This window comes from Coregonus clupeaformis, chromosome 23, assembly GCF_020615455.1.
Source record: "Coregonus clupeaformis isolate EN_2021a chromosome 23, ASM2061545v1, whole genome shotgun sequence".
NCBI classification, from domain to species: Eukaryota; Metazoa; Chordata; class Actinopteri; order Salmoniformes; family Salmonidae; genus Coregonus; species Coregonus clupeaformis.
In genome coordinates this window covers 38,741,458-38,764,566 of record NC_059214.1, presented here as the reverse complement: position 1 = coordinate 38,764,566, position 23,109 = coordinate 38,741,458, and the positions used below count along the sequence as shown (strand labels likewise).

The 23,109-nt window shown below is 41.8% G+C and overlaps 1 protein-coding gene across 4 annotated transcripts in view; it reads left to right on the top strand.

Annotated features, from left to right (window-relative positions):
• Positions 1–23,109, top strand: part of LOC121536981 (coiled-coil domain-containing protein 141) — a 39,554-nt gene that overhangs the window by 3,671 nt on the left and 12,774 nt on the right. For all 4 annotated transcript variants that reach the window (XM_041844681.2, XM_041844682.2, XM_041844680.2 and 1 more), the window contains exons 3-17: positions 1,413–1,607; positions 2,757–2,865; positions 5,869–6,122; positions 8,341–8,460; positions 8,846–9,052; positions 13,430–13,602; positions 13,896–14,037; positions 14,538–14,657; positions 14,879–15,070; positions 15,436–15,609; positions 15,980–16,159; positions 16,308–16,433; positions 16,743–16,931; positions 20,517–20,678; positions 20,911–21,060. In XM_041844681.2, the coding sequence (XP_041700615.2) occupies positions 1,413–1,607; positions 2,757–2,865; positions 5,869–6,122; positions 8,341–8,460; positions 8,846–9,052; positions 13,430–13,602; positions 13,896–14,037; positions 14,538–14,657; positions 14,879–15,070; positions 15,436–15,609; positions 15,980–16,159; positions 16,308–16,433; positions 16,743–16,931; positions 20,517–20,678; positions 20,911–21,060 (2,493 nt within the window). The remainder of the gene's footprint in view (positions 1–1,412; positions 1,608–2,756; positions 2,866–5,868; positions 6,123–8,340; positions 8,461–8,845; positions 9,053–13,429; positions 13,603–13,895; positions 14,038–14,537; positions 14,658–14,878; positions 15,071–15,435; positions 15,610–15,979; positions 16,160–16,307; positions 16,434–16,742; positions 16,932–20,516; positions 20,679–20,910; positions 21,061–23,109) is intronic.

Below are 23,109 nucleotides of genomic sequence, written 5' to 3'. Positions count from 1 at the left end.
GAACATTTCTGGGATCTTTTATTTCAGCTCATGAAACATGGGACCAACACTTTACATGTTGCGTTTATATTTTTGTTCAGTGTAGTTATATGCCACTTGTGGTGACATTTAGATTGTGATTAAAGCTTCCTCAGTCCCGGCCTTGTTTGACTATAACTCATTGAGACACCATCAATGCTTTTCTTCTCTCAGAGATACTTCAGAGAACTATTTCAGTCACTTTCATTGCCTCAGCTTGGGTGGAAGTTGAAATGTTCACAGCAGCCCTCTCAACATTGATTTATATTATTTCCACTCAAAGCTTTTTTTCCCCGGCCTTGTTATAGACTCCTGCACAATGGCTATTTTGATCCAGGCCATTCATTCCTAGTGCCAAGCACTCATTCACTATTTCCACCTACTGTCAGGTGTTTTAGTTATGGCTGAGGGCTGAGCATGTTCCATCTTATTTTATACAAGTATGACAATATTGGCATAAGCATGTGAATAATTGATCTTATACATTTAAATGTTGGGTCAGATGGTTCCCAACATATTTAGCTGTTACTGCCCTTCGATTGCATTTGCAAAAAAGAACTCTGTTGCTAATCGGTGCCAGCTCTCACAAAAAGAGGGACTTGTTGTTCACATGGAAATTCTATTAAATCACAATCAGATGTACGATTTTAGCCCTCATATTGTCCCAATGCCACAGAAAGACTTTGTTCAGGAATGAGAAGGAGATTCAGCTCCTTATTGTGATTATGCACGAGTGAAAATGTTCTATTGATTTGAATGTACAGTTGCAGGACTCTATGTCATTGACCATAAGGATTCCAAAATAGAAGGTTAGGAATTAGTTTAATTATCACATGTGTTCCAATGTGAAGGAGGCAGAATATCTCCAGTCATCTTCAGTAAGACATCAGAGTTACTACAGATTTAGACCTTTGAACAACCCCTCTAATTAAAGAGAGGTTTTCCCACAAAACGATCCAAGACAGATTTACATATGGGATGGAACATGTTGTTGGTTCATCCACTGCTTTTAATTGAGCAAGGCTTTGAACTTCTATGAATATAATTTTAAATGTGTAGCTTACAATCGTGCAATTGAACAAAATGTAAATGAATCGCTCCATTAACAATGTTGCTTTACAAGTATAAATATGGTATTTTTATGTTTTTTAAGCAACGTGACCTCATCAGAGAATATCAGTATTGTACTCAACAATCATGAAGTAAGATATGTACACATTGGTACCAGCCCAGTGCAAGGCAGTGTTCTAAAAAAATGCCTCCTCTGTGTGTCAGAAACATGAAGGAGAATCCAAAAAAATGATGTCTGTATAATGCAGAGAAGATACTTTAATGAACCACGTATATCTTACAGACTTCTGTCTTTTTTTGTATGATCCTTTTACTCTTGTCAGAAACATGAGGCAGGCCTGTGGGCTCTGCTGGAAGAGGCAGACAGAACAGCAGAGGAGAAGAAGGAGAATGAAGGGGAGGTGTACGAGGCCATGGCTAACTCGCTGAGCGATGCCTGGAGGACCCTGGTCTTACTGCTAGAGAAGCGCAGGTCCCTGTTACACCTGGCCTCAGAGTTCTTTGACAGGGCCCTGGAGGTAGGATGGCTAACAGAAAGGAGATGTTATAGCTACATAAACATTATAGGTACATAGAGTATACATAGAGCTACATAGACCATACTTAGACCCGGATCTCACTGCTAGAGAAGTGCTGGTTTCTGCTACACCTGGCCTCCGAGTTCTTTGACAGGGCACTTGAGGTAGGAGCCAGGCAAACAGAAACTGAGCCATTATAGCTACATTATAGCTACATAGAACACACATAGAGCCTACACAGATCTGACATAGACCATAACCCTAACAGATCAGAGCTGATTTTGAGTTAATGTACGCCACAGGGGTTTTCACTGCACTAATAAGCATGTTACAAAGTGACATTTCAACCAGTTCTGTGGTTCTGAAATGGAAAGTTAATTTTTCATTTTGTTGGAGGAAATATTACATTTCATGATATCAACACAGCATCCAGTGTTGTGTTCTTGTTATTACTGCCGTTCTACAGCTAGTGCATCTGTTTCCTCCTCTCCAGTTTGCTTAAAAAAACATCAAAGAAAACAGCACATTGTTTTATCAGTTTTGTTAGCATTACGTTAATATAAATATAAATAAAATATTTTCCAAAATAACAGTGTAACTGACGAGGGGGATGTAATGTAAGCCTGTTTTTACTGCAATATAAGTACACATAGATACTGTATCAGGGGCCCCTGTTCACAAATGTACTGTTAATGTGGCACAATGGGGCAGTTTCAATGTTATTAGTCTACAGACCGTGGCTCCAACCAAGAGCATTGAGTTGTGTGATACTGTATAGCCACTGTAACTTACCCAGGCACTAACTGATGGCCACCCTAAATGCGGCCACACAACGCAGACACATTAGTGTGATGATTATGAAACATGATGATAGGTTGTGTGATAGATACAGGAAGCAGGTGGTTCTGTAGATGCTCTGTAGATCTGACTGAGAGGTTTGTACTGTCTGTCCTTTACATGTTTCATCCCTGACCAAACAGGGCTCCTTTTTTTCCCTTTGTTTACTTCTCTATCAAATCTACTGTGAGTTAATTAAGCTTTTGGAGATCTTATGAATAAATGTGCAAAGCCAGAGCCCATACTAGGACAAATTACACTGTTGTCTAACTATACAGATAGATGTACTATGTCTTCCTCCACCTCTTGCAGTTTGCTATCAGAATAGATGAGGCAGAAGAGTTCCAGAGCAGAGAGCAGGAGCTGGCGGATGCTGAGTGTCTGAAAGAACTGCTCCTGAAACACAGTGTTATGAAGAGAGGTGAGTATATGCTGATTCACTTACAGTAATGTCTCCCTTAGAGAAATGATGTGTTTATTCCCTTTGGCAAATCCCCTTAGAGTACGGACGTCCGGGTCACTGCTCCAGATGTCTGATGCGTGAATCACAACCTCAATCTGGTCCTGACAGTCATTCAGTCACCTCTGCCCTCCCTTGAAAGAATCATTCAACTCTTAAAGTTCCTGAAATTTTATGGATTTTACCCTGCCTTTCAGTCTCCAAGGCACTAAGAGCTAATGGAGAGATATATATATGCCAGATGTGAGAATTAGTGGCATTCATGTCATATCAACAGCACAGGGATGGGACTGAGACACGTCAGTTAAGTAAAAGCTAGTTGTCATTCACATGAGCTGGTTGAGGCTGCTGAGGGACACAGGGATCATTATGTCATGACGTCGTAACGGTAATATAAACAACAGGCACTCTTTCTCATAATAGTATTTGATGAGAGATTACACTTTAGTGTGAGGTACGTTATTTACTTTACAAATGATCTACAACAGCTGTATTTACACGACCCAAAGATGTATTCATTCATTCATTGTTTGCATTTTGGCCCTCATCTTTACCCAAATGAAAAATGTGACTCTGCACACTCCAGTCTAAGCTCCTATGTGGTTTGTTGGTGACAAACAAATGTGGCCACTCAGGTACACTTCCTTACGTACTTATTTGGACAATGAAGCTAAAACCTTTAATTTGGCTCTATACTCCAGCATTTTGGATTTGAGATAAAATGTTTTATATGAGGCAACAGTACAGGATGTCACCTTTTATTTGAGGGTATTTTCATACAGTGAGGGAAAAAAGTATTTGATCCCCTGCTGATTTTGTACGTTTGCCCACTGACAAAGAAATGATCAGTCTATAATTTGAATGGTAGGTTTATTTGAACAGTGAGAGACATAATAACAACAAAAAAATCCAGAAAAACACATGTCAAAAATGTTATAAATTGATTTGCATTTTAATGAGGGAAATAAGTATTTGACCCCCTCTCAATCAGAAAGATTTCTGGCTCCCAGGTGTCTTTTACACAGGTAACGAGCTGAGATTAGGAGCACACTCTTAAAGGGAGTGCTCCTAATCTCAGCTTGTTACCTGTATAAAAGACACCTGTCCACAGAAGCAGTCAATCAATCAGATTCCAAACTCTCCACCATGGCCAAGACCAAAGAGCTCTCCAAGGATGTCAGGGACAAGATTGTAGACCTACACAAGGCTGGAATGGGCTACAAGACCATCGCCAAGCAGCTTGGTGAGAAGGTGACAACAGTTGGTGCAATTATTCGCAAATGGAAGAAACACAAAATAACTGTCAATCTCCCTCGGCCTGGGGCTCCATGCAAGATCTCACCTTGTGGAGTTGCAATGAACATGAGAACGGTGAGGAATCAGCCCAGAACTACACAGGAGGATATTGTCAATGATCTCAAGGCAGCTGGGACCATAGTCACCAAGAAAACAATTGGTAACACACTACGCCATGAAGGACTGAAATCCTGCAGCGCCCGCAAGGTACCCCTGCTCAAGAAAGCACATATACATGCCCGTCTGAAGTTTGCCAATGAACATCTGAATGATTCAGAGGAGAACTGGGTGAAAGTGTTGTGGTCAGATGAGACCAAAATCGAGCTCTTTGGCATCAACTCAACACGCCGTGTTTGGAGGAGGAGGAATGCTGCCTATGACCCCAAGAACACCATCCCCACCGTCAAACATGGAGGTGGAAACATTATGCTTTGGGGGTGTTTTTATGCTAAGGGGACAGGACAACTTCACCGCATCAAAGGGACAATGGACGGGGCCATGTACCGTCAAATCTTGGGTGAGAACCTCCTTCCCTCAGCCAGGGCATTGGAAATGGGTCGTGGATGGGTATTCCAGCATGACAATGACCCAAAACACACGGCCAAGGCAACAAAGGAGTGGCTCCAGAAGAGCACATTAAGGTCCTGGAGTGGCCTAGCCAGTCTCCAGACCTTAATACCATAGAAAATCTGTGGAGGGAGCTGAAGGTTCGAGTTGCCAAACGTCAGCCTCGAAATCTTAATGACTTGGAGAAGATCTGCAAAGAGGAGCGGGACAAAATCCCTCCTGAGATGTGTGCAAACCTGGTGGCCAACTACAAGAAACGTCTGACCTCTGTGATTGCCAACAAGGGTTTTGCCACCAAGTACTAAGTCATGTTTTGCAGAGGGGTCAAATACTTATTTCCCTCATTAAAATGCAAATCAATTTATAACATTTTTGACATGTGTTTTTCTGGATTTTTTTGTTGTTATTCTGTCTCTCACTGTTCAAATAAACCTACCATTCAAATTATAGACTGATAATTTCTTTGTCAGTGGGCAAACGTACAAAATCAGCAGGGGATCAAATACTTTTTTCCCTCACTGTACATATCTGTTTTACCGTTGAGAAATTAAAGCACTTTATGTATCTAATCCCACCATTTGAAGGTGTCATAAGTATTTGGACAAATTCACTTATAGTGTGTTAAATTTAATAAAAACGTTACTATTTGGTCCCAAATTTCTAGCACGCAATGACTACATCAAGCTTGTGACTCCCCAAACTTGTTGGATGCATTTGCAGTTTGTTTTGGTTATGTTTCGGATTATGTTGTGCCCAATAGAAATGAATTGTAAATCATGTATTGTGTCATTTTGGAGTCACTTTCATTGTAAATTAGAATAAAATATGTCCAGCATCTGCTCAAAGACGTTGTAAGTGTGTATGAAATCATATTTTCCTATTCTGACCCATATCTGTCCTTCGGGTCTACTGGAGAAGTCAGTGCTGGTTCTAAACAAGAGTGTCTTTCTAATGAGAAAATTGTAAATGGTATGGAGTAATTCAGCTCTTTGCAGCTAATGGCGCTGTGAAATGCCTTCAAGTAATAGTAAATTATCCATTCCCTCTCTCTCTCCTCTCTCTTTCTTTCTTTCCCTCCGTCACTCCATCCCTCCCTCTCAGGTCTCCTGGAGAAGTCCATGCTGGTTCTGAATAAGAGCCGTGATCTTCTAGACTTCCTGAGAGAGTTCCAGATAGAGGAGGCTCTACAGAGGAGTGAGGCGTTACGGGGTGCTCGCAGCAGCTGTGGCCGGGTGGAGAGTCTTATGGAGATACTGCAGGACAGGAGGAGACAGGTGGACCAGCACATGAAGCAGCAGCTCCTTGACCTGGAAGTCATCCTCAGCATCTACCAATGGGATCGGCAGGAACAGGAAGTGAGTCACGAAATGTCAATATCAAAGATCAATCCGTGTTGGAAATCTACTTTTTACTTAAAACCTTTACCTACCTTATACAGTGAGGGAAACAAGTATTTGATCCCCTGCTGATTTTGTACGTTTGCCCACTGACGAAGAAATGATCAGTCTATCATTTTAATGGTAGGTTTATTTGAACAGTGAGAGACAGAATAACAACAAAAAAATCCAGAAAAACGCATGTCAGAAATGTTATAAATTGATTTGCATTTTAATGAGGGAAATAAGTATTTGACCCCCTCTCAATCAGAAAGATTTCTGGCTCCCAGGTGTCTTTTACACAGGTAACGAGCTGAGATTAGGAGCTCACTCTTAAAGGGAGTGCTCCTAATCTCAGCGTGTTACCTGTATAAAAGACACCTGTCCACAGAAGCAATCAATCAATCAGATTCCAAACTCTCCACCATGGCCAAGACCAAAGAGCTCTCCAAGGATGTCAGGGACAAGATTGTAGACCTACACAAGGCTGGAATGGGCTACAAGACCATCGCCAAGCAGCTTGGTGAGAAGGTTGACAACAGTTGGTGCGATTATTTGCAAATGGAAGAAACATAAAAGAACTGTCAATCTCCCTCGGCCTGGGGCTCCATGCAAGATCTCACCTCGTGGAGTTGCAATGATCATGAGAACGGTGAGGAATCAGCTCAGAACTACACGGGAGGATCTTGTCAATGATCTCAAGGCAGCTGGGACCATAGTCACCAAGAAAACAATTGGTAACACACTACGCCGTGAAGGACTGAAATCCTGCAGCGCCCACAAGGTTCCCCTGCTCAAGAAAGAACATATACAGGGCCGTCTGACGTTTGCCAATGAACATCTGAATGATTCAGAGGAGAACTGGATGAAAGTGTTGTGGTCAGATGAGACCAAAATCAAGCTCTTTGGCATCAACTCAACTCGCCGTGTTTGGAGTAGGAGGAATGCTGCCTATGACCCCAAGAACACCATCCCCACCGTCAAACATGGAGGTGGAAACATTATGCTTTGGGGGTGTTTTTCTGCTAAGGGGACAGGACAACTTCACCGCATCAAAGGGACGATGGACGGGGCAATGTACCGTCAAATCTTGGGTGAGAACCTCCTTCCCTCAGCCAGGGCATTGAAAATGGGTCGTGGATGGGTATTCCAGCATGACAATGACCCAAAACACACGGCCAAGGCAATAAAGGAGTGGCTCAAGAAGAAGCACATTAAGGTCCTGGAGTGGCCTAGCCAGTCTCCAGACCTTAATCCCATAGAAAATCTGTGGAGGGAGCTGAAGGTTCGAGTTGCCAAACGTCAGCCTCGAAACCTTAATGACTTGGAGAAGATCTGCAAAGAGGAGTGGAACAAAAGCCCTCCTGAGATGTGTGCAAACCTGGTGGCCAACTACATGAAACGTCTGACCTCTGTGATTGCCAACAAGGGTGTTGCCACCAAGTACTAAGTAATGTTTTGCAGAGGGGTCAAATACTTATTTCCCTCATTAAAATGCAAATCAATTTATAACAATTTTGACATGTGTTTTTCTGGATTTTGTTGTTGTTATTCTGTCTCTCACTGTTCAAATAAACCTACCATTAAAATTATAGACTGATGATGTCTTTGTCAGTGGGAAAACGTACAAAATCAGTAGGGGATCAAATCCTTATTTCCCTCACTGTATGCAAGTATAAATAAATGTTCTGTGGAATGTCCGTTGGATAATAAGTATGGTATTAGAAAGTGCATCTGATATTGAACTGAGAGAATGCCTACCTAGGAAAATATGATATTTTCAGTCTTGTTGAGCCATAAGGGGTTGTGTTAAGATTATGAAAGTACAGATGTCTCTCGCTGTGCTTCAGAATGGTTTGATACTCTATCACGTGTGGCTCAGTTGGTTGTGTGTGGCTCAGTTGGTTGTGTGTGGCTCAGTTGGTAGAGCATGGCACTTGCAACGCCAGGGTTGTTGTTTCAATTCCTGTATGCACTCACTACTGTCAGTAGCTGTGGCTAACAGCGTCTGTAAACATGTATCCACTGCTTAGTGTCAGGGAGAGCAGTCATGAAGCATTTAACTCTTCCTTTGAAATAATTTACATATTTATATTACATCTACAAATGTAACATGTTACCTGATCTATTGCACCTTTGCCCAAGTAGAAATTCATGAATAACTGATTGTAGTGATAATATATTGTATTCTTTTCAGGTAACCCACTGGTTCAAGAGCAATGCTGACTTGCACTTTGAAAGAGATCATTTGGGATCAACCCTCACTGAAAATGAAGAGCTCCTTCAGGAATACAAGAAGTTTGAAGAAAAAGCCAAGGTATGATACTTTAAATATGAGTATATTATGGGACATATTTGCTAACGGTTTGACTGTTATTTTAATTTGATTCCTGGTTTTCACACAGTAGACATGGAAAATGTGTAGAATTGCAGGAAATTAGCTTTAAAATGGCAAATATTTTAGAAGGATTACTTTATACTATTCCAGGTATTCCTTAAAGAGGTAGGGTTTCAAGTGTCTCCGGAAGGTGGCCAGTGACTCCGCTGTCCTGGCATCGTGGGGGAGCTTGTTCCACCATTGGGGTGCCAGAGCAGCAAATAGCTGCTCAGTCAGGCTGTGCCCTTATAATCATGCATGTTGTGTGTGTGTGTGTGTGTGTGTGTGCGCGTGCGTGTGCGTGTGCCTGCATCCTATCCTGCAGGACTGGAGCGAGTTGGTGAGGAAGCTGCTAGCCCAGGCCTCAGAGCTGCTAGCGGGAGAAGCAGAGGGCCGGGCTGAGGCTGAGAAGGGACATGTCTCTGAGAGGAGTCTGGCTCTCAAAGCCCTGCACGAGCACTTCTGGAACCTGATGATGGGCCGCCTCGCACACCTACAGGAGAGCAATGCTTTCTTTAGCAGCGCCAACAAGGTACAGTAACTGAGAAGCAAAATGAAAAATTATAACCTCAAATAGTTGCTAAGTGGCATAAAAAGTCCAGGCACTCGTGTGGGTTTGAAAGTTAAAAGACTTTAAAAGGGCAATTATTTGACTTATAAATTAATTATATGTACACATTGATTCTTAAAGAATATAACTTATAAATGCCTCATCAGTTGAATTCAACTGTCGTACCCCATCAGAACCCAACATATAAGCTTGTTATATGCCAATGTTTATAAACAAACACTGTTTAGCCCCGAAACATGGTTAAAACCATAAATTGGCTATCATGGATGGTCAGTCCTTGCATCCATAGCTCTGTCTATGAATTTGAGAGTGGTTACATTTCTCCAGGCTCATCCCTCAGCTTTTTACCGAAACTGTGGCGGGGAAAACCCTTTTTTATTGTTTCAACTACTGATTGCCCTTTTAATGTATGGGCTCAGACATTATTAAAATACAGTGGCGCAGCGGTCTTAGGCACTGCATCTCAGTGCTTGAGGCGTCACTACAGACCCCCTGGTTCGATTCCAGGCTGTATCACAACTGGCCGTGATTGGGAGTCCCATAGGGCGGCGCACAATTGGCCCAGCGTCGTCCGGGTTTGGCCGGTGTAGGCCGTTATTGTAAATAAGAATTTGTTCTTAACTGACTTGCCTAGTTAAATAAAGGTTAAATAAAAAATAATAAAAAATAACCCCCCGTAGGAGAGAGTAGGTGGTACAGTAGTAGTAGTACTACAGTGCCTTGGCGTTTTTCCTATTCTGTTGCATTACAACCTGTCATTTAAATGGATTTTTATTTGGATTTCATGTAATGGACATACACAAAATAGTCCAAATTGGTGAAATGAAATGAAAAAAATAACTTGTTTAAAAAAATTCAAGAAAATAAATAACGGAAAAGTGGTGCGTGCATATGTATTCACCCCCTTTGCTATGAAGCCCCTAAATAAGATCTGGTGCAACCAATTACCTTCAGAAGTCACATAATTAGTTAGATTGCACACAGGTGGACTTTATTTAAGTGTCACATGATCTCAGTATGTATATACACCTGTTCTGAAAGGCCCCAGAGTCTGCAACACCACTAAGCAAGGGGCACCACCAAGCAAGCGGCACCATGAAGACCAAGGAGTTCTCCAAACAGGTCAGGGACAAAGTTGTGGAGAAGTACAGATCAGGGTTGGGTTATAGAAAAATATCAGAAACTTTGAACATGCCACGGAGCACCATTAAATCCATTATTAAAAAATTGAAAGAATATGGCACCACAACAAACCTGCTAAGAAAGGGTCGCCCACCAATAGTGATAGTTATGCACATTCAAGTTTTCTGTTTATTTGTCTTATTTCTTCTTTGTTTCACAATAAAACATATTTTGCATCTTCAAAGTGGTAGGCATGTTGTGTAAATCAAATGATTAAAAAAAACCAAAAATCAATTTTAATTCCAGGTTGTAAGGCAACAAAATAGGAAAAATGCCAAAGGGGGTGAATACTTTCGCAAGCCACTGTAGAAGGTAGCTAGTGTAACTATACATATCACCTACAGGAGAGCAACGCCTTCTTTTTCAGTGCCAACAAGGTACAGTAACTTCTGTCTTGTGGCCACAAATAAGCAGGGCCAAGATAGTAGTTACTAATTAGTGTACATACTGTAGAGATAGAACTGTTCTATATCTATGCTATTGTACATAACCTTCAGGAGAAAAATGCCTTCAGTGCCAACAAGGTTGCTACTGAAACTGTACATACGACCTTCAGGAGAGCAATGTGTTTTTTATTAGTGCCAACAAGATAGTAACTGTAACTGTACATATAATGTGCCACTTAAGCAGTGCCGACAAGGTACTGTATCTTTAACAAGTCTAAACTTGTAGGATATATAGACCATCCAAATATATCAACACATGGAATATCCATGTAGTAAGATTAATATATTTCCTGCAGTCAAATGACCAAATCGCCCTCTAGTGGCCTCATGGGTGGAATGTTATTAATATTTTTCATAATTTCATAATTTATCAACTTTTTTTTTTACCTCCGGAAATCCGGTGTTTTCTATGTCAAATGGTTTTGTTATATTTCAGTCTTCTGTGATGTATATAAAGTGTAATATTGGGATACAAACTCAAAATGTAATACATTTAAACTCTATATCTGACATTGTACAGGTGTCTTCTTTTTTTAAGCCCATAACCATGTTTGTGAGGTGTATACTTCTGTTTCAACGTAGATTTGTTTAAGACTACCAAGAAACACTCTGTGTGACCCTGATTTAGCAGGAAAAGGTTAAAACAAGGCAAACAAATCAGCTACTGCCAATGCGTTACGGTTTCACACAACCTGCTGTACATACAGTGGGGAAGAAAAGTATTTAGTCAGCCACCAATTGTGCAAGTTCTCCCACTTAAAAGATGAGAGAGGCCTGTAATTTTCATCATAGGTACACGTCAACTATGACAGACAAAATGAGAAAAAAATATCCAGAAAATCACATTGTAGGATTTTCAATGAATTTATTTGCAAATTATGGTGGAAAATAAGTATTTGGTCAATAACAAAAGTTTATCAATACTTTGTTATATACCCTTTGTTGGCAATGACACAGGTCAAACGTTTTCCGTAAATCTTCACAAGGTTTTCACACACTGTTGCTGGTATTTTGGCCCATTCCTCCATGCAGATCTCCTCTAGAGCAGTGATGTTTTGGGGCTGTCGCTAGGCAACACGGACTTTCAACTCCCTCCAAAGATTTTCTATGGGGTTGAGATCTGGAGACTGGCTAGGCCACTCCAGGACCTTGAAATGCTTCTTACGAAGCCACTCCTTCGTTGCCCGGGCGGTGTGTTTGGGATCATTGTCATGCTGAAAGACCCAGCCACGTTTCATCTTCAATGCCCTTGCTGATGGAAGGAGGTTTTCACTCAAAATCTCACGATACATGGCCCCATTCATTCTTTCCTTTCCACGGATCAGTCGTCCTGGTCCCTTTGCAGAAAAACAGCCCCAAAGCATGATGTTTCCACCCCCATGCTTCACAGTAGGTATGGTGTTCTTTGGATGCAACTCAGCATTCTTTGTCCTCCAAACACGACGAGTTGAGTCTTTACCAAAAAGTTCTATTTTGGTTTCATCTGACCATATGACATTCTCCCAATCCTCTTCTGGATCATCCAAATGCACTCTAGCAAACTTCAGACGGGCCTGGACATGAACTGGCTTAAGCAGGGGGACACGTCTTGCACTGCAGGATTTGAGTCCCTGGCGGCGTAGTGTGTTACTGATGGTAGGCTTTGTTACTTTGGTCCCAGCTCTCTGTAGGTCATTCACTAGGTCACCCCGTGTGGTTCTGGGATTTTTGCTCACCGTTCTTGTGATCATTTTGACCCCACGGGGTGAGATCTTGCGTGGAGCCCCAGATCGAGGGAGATTATCAGTGGTCTTGTATGTCTTCCATTTCCTAATAATTGCTCCCACAGTTGATTTCTTCAAACCAAGCTGCTTACCTATTGCAGATTCAGTCTTCCCAGCCTGGTGCAGGTCTACAATTTTGTTTCTGGTGTCCTTTGACAGCTCTTTGGTCTTGGCCATAGTGGAGTTTGGAGTGTGACTGTTTGAGGTTGTGGACAGGTGTCTTTTATACTGATAACAAGTTCAAACAGGTGCCATTAATACAGGTAACGAGTGGAGGACAGAGGAGCCTCTTAAAGAAGAAGTTACAGGTCTGTGAGAGCCAGAAATCTTGCTTGTTTGTAGGTGACCAAATACTTATTTTCCACCATAATTTGCAAATAAATTCATTCAAAATCCTACAATGTGATTTTCTGGATTTTTTTTCTCTCAATTTGTCTGTCATAGTTGACGTGTACCTATGATGGAAATTACAGGCCTCTCTCATCTTTTTAGGTGGGAGAACTTGCACAATTGGTGGCTGACTAAATACTTTTTTTCCCCACTGTATCATGTGCCGCCTTCTATAGCAGTACCAACGAGGTATCTATGTAACAATAGATATCACATTCAGGAGAGCAACGCGTTCTTTAGCAGTGTCAACAAGGTAGCTACTGTACCGATCATGTGCCCGACAAATATGTGAAGAGTGTAATTATTATTGCAGCACTAAGTCTTTGAGGTCCTCTACACACCATAGTGAACTAGTGACTTGAATTTGATTTGAATACGCTGCCCTCTAGTGGACATTAAGGGCATATTTGTGCCATCTACTGCGTCATAAATTGTTAGTTTTATTATAATGAGCAATATCACATTTATTCAGGACTTCTGTTAAACTATCTATCATGTTTACATGATTACTTTTATATATATATATTGTCCTATCCTTTCATTGCTGTTTATGTCAGGCTTTTGGGGTCCTGGGAACTGTTGAGAGTAAACTAAAGGGGTTGAAGAGCCAGACACTACGGTTGCCTGAGTTGGCCAAAAAGCACGAGGAGCTGCTGCGAAGCATCAAAGAGTCAGCCACCGACCCTCTTCAGAGAGGACAGCTCATACTACAGAAGGTTGACCCACAGAGGTAAGGTGCACAGCATCCATATTAGGACATCCTCAGTCCTCAGACTCAAAACCTCACCCCCACCCTAGTCAAGTTTAAACCTGCAGTGGTCAAGCATCTGTGTAGCAAAACTGAGATTTTGAGTAACATGATTTCGCTAGCAAAGATATCACTGTAATCTGAAATCTAATATGCTTGTTATACTGTATGTGATGCCTTTATATTGATAGACGGACGGATGGATCAAGAATGCAGATATTATTATTACTACATGGAGCATTGGACAGCATACATGACTCTTACTGTATTTGTAGTACCCAAGTGGAAGGGGTGAAAAGGATGTTGGGATATGTGAGAGACCGGGTTGATGCTCTGAGCCGGGAATGCCACGCCCACCGAGCACTGGCAACCAAGAGACAGCAGCTGGTGTCCTCATGTGAAGACCTCATAGACAAGGTACACACAAGCCTTAGGCTACGTCCCAAATGGCACTCTATTCTCTTTATAGTGCACTACTTTTGACCAGGGCCAAAGGGCTCTGGTCAAAGGTAGTGCACAATATAGGTAATAGAGTGCCATTTGGGACTTCACCGTATCTATCTTTTTATTGAATTACATTGTATTATGCCTTTGAGCTGCCGATATCGAACTCCTATTGATGTGTCAGCCTACTGCTAGTCTCATTGGGCCTGATTCAGAGTTGAAATAAGCATGTGGAAGTTAGACGTTTGCATATCATTCACTGTCAATAGGAGAGGTACACAAAAGTTTTGAGTTAAGAAGATCTAAAGTCAGATTGGCCCATTTTCTGCTGTTTTTGTGAGGCTAGTTGACAGCCTACGGTCAACTGCCAATGCTTTTATGTGTGTGTACATTTCCATGTATTTCAGTTGACTGCATTTTACTGAATTGTGGAACTAATAAAGTTAAGTAAAAGTCATGTTTTTCTGTCCCAGATCTCGGTGTGGCTAAAGAGCAGCAATGGTGTCCTCTCCAGCAACACTGAGCCAGGCTCCCTGCTCTCCCAGTCTGAAGACATGCTCAACAAACACCTGGAACTCTCCTCACAAACACAGGTAGTCAGGGATAGCACATGTACATTTACTCAACCTAATTCAAATGTATGTCCCCTTTGTTCATCTTGTACCAAGGTTGGGGTCAATTCCATTTAAATTCAGGAATTTCAGTTTACTTCCTGAACTGAATGAATTCAAATGGACCTAACCCTGTCTTGTACTGTATTGAAGTATATGTGTGATACCATAGAGCTTCTCAATCCTGGTCATTTGGTTCTCAGGAAACAGCCAGTGAGGCAGAGGCCATGGCAGAACAGATAAAGGAACTGAAAACACTGGAGTGTCCTGAAGCCACTGAGTTCTCCAACAAAGGATCACTGCTAGAAGAGGAGGTGAAGACAGTCACCAGAAACATCACATCCCGCATTGAGAACATCAGACCATACGTGGGCTTCTTGCGAATTGCTGAGGAGGTCATTTTGTCTTACATTATCTTTTGTTGAAATGTAATTATGTTTTTTGTTATGTGTATGTTAGTGTTTTACAGTGGTAGGTGACACAGTGGTATCTTGACTGACTGAAAATCCTTGTTCTGTATGTATTTCAACTGAAATGTGAATAACAGAATAACAGTTACAGTGTAGCTCAGCTGGTAGAGCACGGCGCTTGTAACGCCAAGGTAGGGGGGTCGAACCCCGGGACCACCCATATACAAAAAAAAAATGTATGCACGCATGACTGTAAGTCGCTTTGGATAAAAGCGTCTGCTAAATGGCATATTATATTATATTATTATTACTGAATAGAGTTGAAATGTGTAACTCCTATGCTGTTTCAGGTGGAGGAGCAGATGCAGAGTCTACATGAGAGCTATAACAGGACGCCAGAGGAGGAGAACGAGGAGAGTGGAGTCACGTCTAAGGAGATCGCTGATGCTAAGTGGCAGTCCATGTTGGAAAGCTTCCTCGCCATGCAGGACCTGGGAAATAACTACATCAACTCATCTAACATGGTTAGACATTATTACATGGTTAGAGAAATTGTTAGGATTCATCTTCTTCAAATGCTATTATCCATGCAACAGTTTTGAGGGCCTGACATTTGCCAGTTTTACATGTATTGATTATACTTATCTAGCAGAAGTTGGAAAACCCATTTATTATTACTGTGTAATTATCTTTGGAATAAATTGTACTTAACAGGCCACTACCTGCACACATATAGACAAACCTGACAACCATTTATTATTGTAATTCAAACAAGTTAACCAAGAGGGCGCATGGTTAGACCAACATCCAGTGGTGCTTCATATGTGAGGGCTGTAGAATACAGACAAGACCCAGTACCTGATTGCAATGGATTCTTTATGTTGGCATCATCAGGTGAGTGAGAACCTGAACCTGAATGTGAGGGCAGCCATCGGTGTGGTGGAGAAGACCATGGAGGAGCTGAACAAGAAGAAGGTGGACCTGTCCGACCTCTGGACCTCCTGGCAGCTCCACGTCAATCAGGTGAAGTCCATCAAGAAACAGTGGAAGAAATACAAAGAACAACTTAAAAAGGTACTGGAAGTAGATCATATCATATCCATTACAAATTCCTGAATCCCAACCAATTTATTCTTAATGTATCATCAAGTGCAATCTCATGAAGTGTTAAGACCCCCACCGTGAATACAATGTCAGAACAGATGTTTTAAATGTGTTACAGACTGTTCATGACCTGAAGAGTGTGGAGGAGATTCTTGTCCCGACCTCTAAAATAGATCTGGGAAGTGACCTTCAGACTGTGTCCAAGCTACTGGAGAACTTTAGCCTAGCTAAGCCCCAGTTCCTGGTAAGAACTATAGCCCAGTGATCCGTCATATAGGTAGAATAAATCACAACAGTATTATGTATAATTTATTTGACAGAACACAATGGTTTTATGAGTACCAATAGAATTATATAGTCTGTGTTAGTGTAAGTCAGTATACACTTTGCTTGATAGTACAGTATCTATACGGTGGCTCTAAGTAGCTTGACACCATTCCTAAATCTTTTTACATTTGTGTCATCTCCCTTCGTTCTTTGATCTGGTCCATTATGTGATATCCTATAAGTAAATATGCATAATTATTCTGTATGTACTGTATGTCCCCTGTAGCAACTGAATGCGGAGGTAGAATACATGGTGAAGACATCAGAACTGTTGGCATTGAAAGGAATTCCTATCAAAGAGAAGAGTGAGAAGGTTACAGAGATGCTTCACCTTCATCAGAGAGTAAAAGATAAAATCAAAGAGTACGAGTCTGTCCTCAAGATGGCCGTGAAGTTCCACCAGCTTTATGAAGAGGTAACAACACATAGTCTAAGGGTGCGGGTTGCGTCCCAAATGGCACCCTATTCCCTACGGAATTGTGCAATACTTTTGACTAGGGCCCATAGAGTGCACTATATAAAGTAGTGCACTATTTAGGGAATAGGGTGACATGTTGGACACAACCATAGTCTACATTCTGTAAATATCAGGGAGGGTGTTATCTTTGCTGTAGTCTCTTCAGAGTCATTGTGTCTATGTCTGGCATTGAAAACTATCGTTACTGTGTGTTTGAGAGAACATATGTGATCAGTTTAGATCAAAGTTCTCTGCCCTTCATAGGCCTTTCAGCTTTAAATGTCACATAAATACTGTAACTATCAGAGAGTTAGTTACCTATCTAGCTTGGCTGTAGAAACCGAAGAACACAGGATATCAATTTAGAGATGCCCTGGAGATACAGTAACTCGTAGACCTTTTCAGCCTAAAATGTACCATAAGAGATTGATACTTTGCATGCTACACACTACACTATGCCTGACAGTCAGATACTAACGATGGCTTTATGGTTGATACATTGACTCATATGAATGTGAGTGCGCGTTCTCAAAGCATGTGCAGACCAGCTGGCAAGTATCCTCACGGATATTTTCAATCTCTTCTTGTCCCAGTCTGTAATCCCAACAATGTCCCTGTTCCCAAGAACTCCAAGGTAACCTGCCTAAATGACTATCGCCCTGTGGCATTCACATCTGTAATTATGAGGTGCTTTCAAAGGCTGGTCATGACACACATCAACAGCATCATCCCAGACACCCTGGATCCACTCCAATTCGCACACCGCCCCAACAGATCCACAGATGACGCAATCTCAATTGCACTTCACACTGGCCTCTCCCACCTGGACAAGAGGGAAATAACTATGTGAGAATGCTGTTCATAGACCACAGCTCAGCGTTTAACACCATAGTCCCTTCCAAGCTCATCACCAAGCTGGGGACCCTGGGACTGAACACCTCTGTAACTGGATCCTGGACTTCCTGACAGAACAGCCCCAGGTGGTGAGGGTAGGCAACAACACCTCCGCGACACTGACCCTCAACATTGGGGATGCTCAAGGGTGTGTGCTTAGTCCCTTCCTGTACGCCCTGTTCACCCACAACTGTGTCCAACCTCGACTCCAACACCATCATCAAGTTTGCTAACGACACAACACTGGTAGGCCTGATCACCAACGGCGATGACACAGCCTACAGGGAGGAGGTCAGAGACTTGGCAGTGTGGTGCCATGACAACAACCTCTCCCCTAACATCAGTAAGACAAAGGAGCTGATCGTGGACTACAGGAGAAAAAGGGGAGAGCACACCCCCATCACATCGCCAAGTCTGTAGTGGAGTGGGTCGAGAGCTTCAAATTCCTTGGCGTCCACATCACTAAGGACGACATGGTCCACACACAGCCGCACAGTCGTGAAGAGGGCACAACAGCTCCTCTTCCCCCTCAGGAGGCTGAAAAGATTTGGCATGGGCCCTCGGATCCTCAAAAGGTTCTACAGCTGCACCATCGAGAGCGTCTTGACTGACTGTATCACTGCTTGGTATGGCAAATGCACCACCCTCGACCGCAAAGTGCTACAGAGGGTGGTGTGAACAGCCCAGTACATCACTTGGGCCGAGCTCCCTGCCATCCAGGACCTCTATATCAGGTGTTCAGAGGAAGGCCCGAAAAATTGCCAAAGACTCCAGCCACCCAAAACTATTCACTCTGCTACCTTCCGGAAAACAGTTCCGGGACATCGGCTCTCAGACCAACAGGCTTCCGAGACAGCTTCTACCCCCAAGCCATAAGACTGCTAAATAGTTACAGTGAGGGAAAAACGTATTTGATCCCCTGCTGATTTTGTACGTTTGCCCACTGACAAAGAAATTATCAGTCTATAATTTTAATGGTAGGTTTATTTCAACAGTGAGAGACAGAATAACAACAAAATAATCCAGAAAAACGCATGTCAAAAATGTTATAAATTGATTTGCATTTTAATGAGGGAAATAAGTATTTGACCCCCTCTCAATCAGAAAGATTTCTGGCTCCTGGTGTCATTATACAGGTAACGAGCTGAGATTAGGAGCACACTCTTAAAGGGAGTGCCCCAAATCTCAGCTTGTTACCTGTATAAAAGACACCTGTCCACAGAAGCAATCAATCAATCAGATTCCAAACTCTCCACCATGGCCAAGACCAAAGAGCTCTCCAAGGATGTCAGGGACAAGATTGTAGACCTACACAAGGCTGGAATGGGCTACAAGACCATCGCCAAGCAGCTTGGTGAGAAGGTCTTGCATGGAGGAGGTCAGAGACTTGGCAGTGTGGTGCCATGACAACAACCTCTCCCCTAACATCAGTAAGACAAATAATAATATAATAATAATAATATAATATAATATAATATGCCATTTAGCAGACGCTTTTATCCAAAGCGACTTACAGTCATGCGTGCATATTATTATTTTATTTTTTTTGTGTGTATGGGTGGTCCCGGGGATCGAACCCGTTGGCGTTACAAGCGCCGTGCTCTACCAGCTGAGCTACAGAGGACCACATTAAAATGCAAATCAATTTATAACATTTTTGACATGCGTTTTTCTGTCTCTCACTGTTCAAATAAACCTACCATTAAAATTATACTGATCATGTCTTTGTCAGTGGGCAAACGTACAAAATCAGCAGGGGATCAAATACTTTTTTCCCTCACTGTAATTAATGGTTACCCGGACTATCTGACTAACCCTATCTTGCACTGACTCTATGCACACTCACAAGACTATATACTGTATACACACTATATACACGCTCACACACACTACACTGACACTCTCAAACAAAACCCATACGCATTCACATACACTACATAAGCACATTTGCACACAAATAACACACACGTGCATACCGACAACATAAACACACATACACACACACTCATACAGACACAACACATACACACACACACAAATACACACACACACACACTTCTACACACATCATATGCTGCTGCTACTCTGTTCTTTATTTTACTCATATTATTATCAATCCTGATGCCTAGTCACTTTACCTTTCATGTACATATCTACCTCAAATACCTTGTACCCCTGCACATTGATCTGGTACTGGTACTCCCTGTATGTAGCTCCATTCTTGTGTATTTTATTCCTCTAGTGTTACTATTCTTTTTTTGTATTATAATTTTTTTGCTATGTATCATTGGGAAGGGCTTGTAAGCAAGCATTAACTTCACAGTTAAGTCTACACCCGTTGTATTCATCACAAAAATAAAAACCAATTTAATGAATACCGGCATCATTACACAAGATGAGTCCAGATAGAACCCAAGAGAATGAATCAGTCTTCTGTGAGCTCAGGGGGGTTTCCTAGACAAGATACCCCAGAAGACACTAATAGAGCTGCATTACTTAGTTATTCGAAATCGAATCTTGAACAGCTGGTGATATGCAAACATCATCAAACACTCACATGATACTGATCATAGCAGCAAATAAACAGCCACCTAATTGGATAATGGTTCAATAAACAGCCTCCTAATTGGTTAATTGTTGTGTCCCCAGCTGGATAAGCTGTTAACATCGGAGCCTGTGACAGGGTTCAGCGAGACGAGCCAGGCTAAGATCCAGCTGATCCAACACCAGGACAGACAGAGCCACGTTAGACACCTGTACAAGCTGGCTATCTCTCTGGGAGGAGACATCAGTAACACTGTCCAGCAGTCGGTGAGACTGGAAGACAACACCTCATCATTCACCGCTGTTTGTTTGTTTGTCTTGACCCTGAGAGGTTGTTTTTTTTTCATTGTGTTTGCACTCCCCTTGCTCCAAGTGCTGTATTACTTATTTTTTAAAACTTTACATGCACACTAACAAATATTAGTATACTTTTGAAGATCTAGTTACACTACATGGTCATTATCTTATGATACAGAACTTCTCTCTCCTGCCGTGCCAGCATGCCTCAGGGTTTGCAGTGCGGCGTCTGCAGGAGCGTCTGGAGAGACTGGAGAGAGGCTGTGTGAACTGGAGCGCTGAGGCCAACAGGTGTGAAGAGAGCCTCACCAGCAACCTGCACTACTGTGTCTTCAAGGAGGAGATCACTGAGGTCGGACGGTGTAACAACACTTTGGCTTTATCTCTCAAAGACTGTTAGTCTTGGTTATTCATCCCAATTTATATAACCCAGGCCTCAGATCTAGAGCTCAAGCATTCATTTTAGTGCTGGGGCTTTAGGCTTTTGTAGTTGCTGGGGCTTTTTATTGTCTGGCCTAGCAGCATAGCATAGCACAGCTGTCCCGGTCTAAATTTAGCTCTGGGACTGTGATCTTTGTCTCTGGAGGGCCTCTATTCCAAGTTACATTTTCCCCCTCCCTCCCTCTCTCCCTGCCATTTGTCTCATGTCACTCCAGTCAGAAGGGCAGATTCCTCTTATATCAGCTGTGGAAGGGTAACCCAAATAAAAGAGTCCTCAATACCAAGGCCCTCAGACAGACAAGGGACCAGGAGGTCTCCCTTATTTATTAGCGATTACCTGGACCTAAGAATGATTTTTCTGCATGTCATATGAAGGCCTAGAGGTATGGTTGGTACTAGTCTAAAGTTCACACACAAATCTATATTTATCTGTGTTCTGTTCCAAATCTATTCATGCTACTCTATTTTTACTCCAACACACCCTTTATGCCTGAGATTTGTTTGGCCTCTACCTCCCTCTACTGGACGATGGCAATTTGAAACGTTCATAAAACATGATTTTATCAATATATAACTGTATTTAAAATGGTTCGGAAATGAAAATGTTGTTTCTATTTGTGTTTTCTGTAGGGTTTCTATCTTGCACTGCTGGGTTATACATACCATAAATCACTCTACTCTTAATACACATACTTGAGATACCAATACTTGAGAAGTGAGGTCTTTGGGGGGAATCCTACCTGATGTCAACTGGGGTGTATTCATTAGTCGGATTCCGTTGCAAATCGTTTCATTTTGAAACAGGAACCGTTTACTCTAGCTACCAAATGGAAGCAAACCAAGCAAATGGAATGAAACTTGTTTTCATTGCAAAACGCTTTCCGTTTGGAGTAAACGGTTTCCGTTGCAAAACGTTGTGCAACAGATAAAACATTTTGCAACAGAATCCGACTAATGAATACACCCCTGATGTCAATTATGAAGTTGAGATTTGTCCCTTTATGATTAGGTTCCAGTAAGTTGTGATTTCATCTGGCCAGCAGAGCACTGTTGCCTTCTGCGAGATGAGAGCTCCCCAAAATATGTCATGAATATACTGTATCACCTGGCTTGGACCATTACATGAATTGCATGTGACAGTATTTCATACACTGCCAACTAGCTGATACAGGTTGACATACTTCTTTTTAGCAAAAGACACCATACAGTTGGCTGAGCATGCCTACAGTAGAGATACCTCAACATTCACCAGACAGTGGTGCACGTGTGCACTCTTATTTCAGCGGTGGTGTCAATTCCATGTCATTTTGGCAATTCAGGAAGTACAGTAAACTGAAATTCCAATTTCAACTGTCCTTATTAAATAGCATTGGAATTTTCAGTTTACTTAATGGATAGACTGAATTTAAATGGAATTAACCCCAATCCTGTTTTATGTAATCTTACAGACCAATATATAATAATTTATTTCTGCATGAATAAACAACGTGAAGATAAATTCTGAAAAAAGATTACTTTCAATTGAATTACATTTTAAGTAGAATCAATATAATCTTAATAGTAATGACTAGCTAAACATTTAATATTAATAATGACTTAAGTAAATATTAAGCCATTATGTGTTAAGTATTAAGTAGTAATACTTAATATTTGTGATTAGAAATTGAGAGAAGGACTTTTTTCTCTCTTTGCTGTGTCATAGGGTTACCATGAAAAAAGACAGACCATGTGGTTGTTGGTGTCAGTGACCGGCAGCCATGGTTATCTAGCCAACACCCTTTCATAAGTATGTATGAGTAAACATGATGGCATTTTAGCAGCAGGGGCAGTTGCTGCTGCTCATCAGCTGGGATGAGACCATTTAAATCAGACCGTGCTGTCAGATCCATATTCTACAGTAGCTAGCCCAGTCCTACTGCCCTCAAGACTCAGACCATTCTGCTTATCTGAACTACAGCAA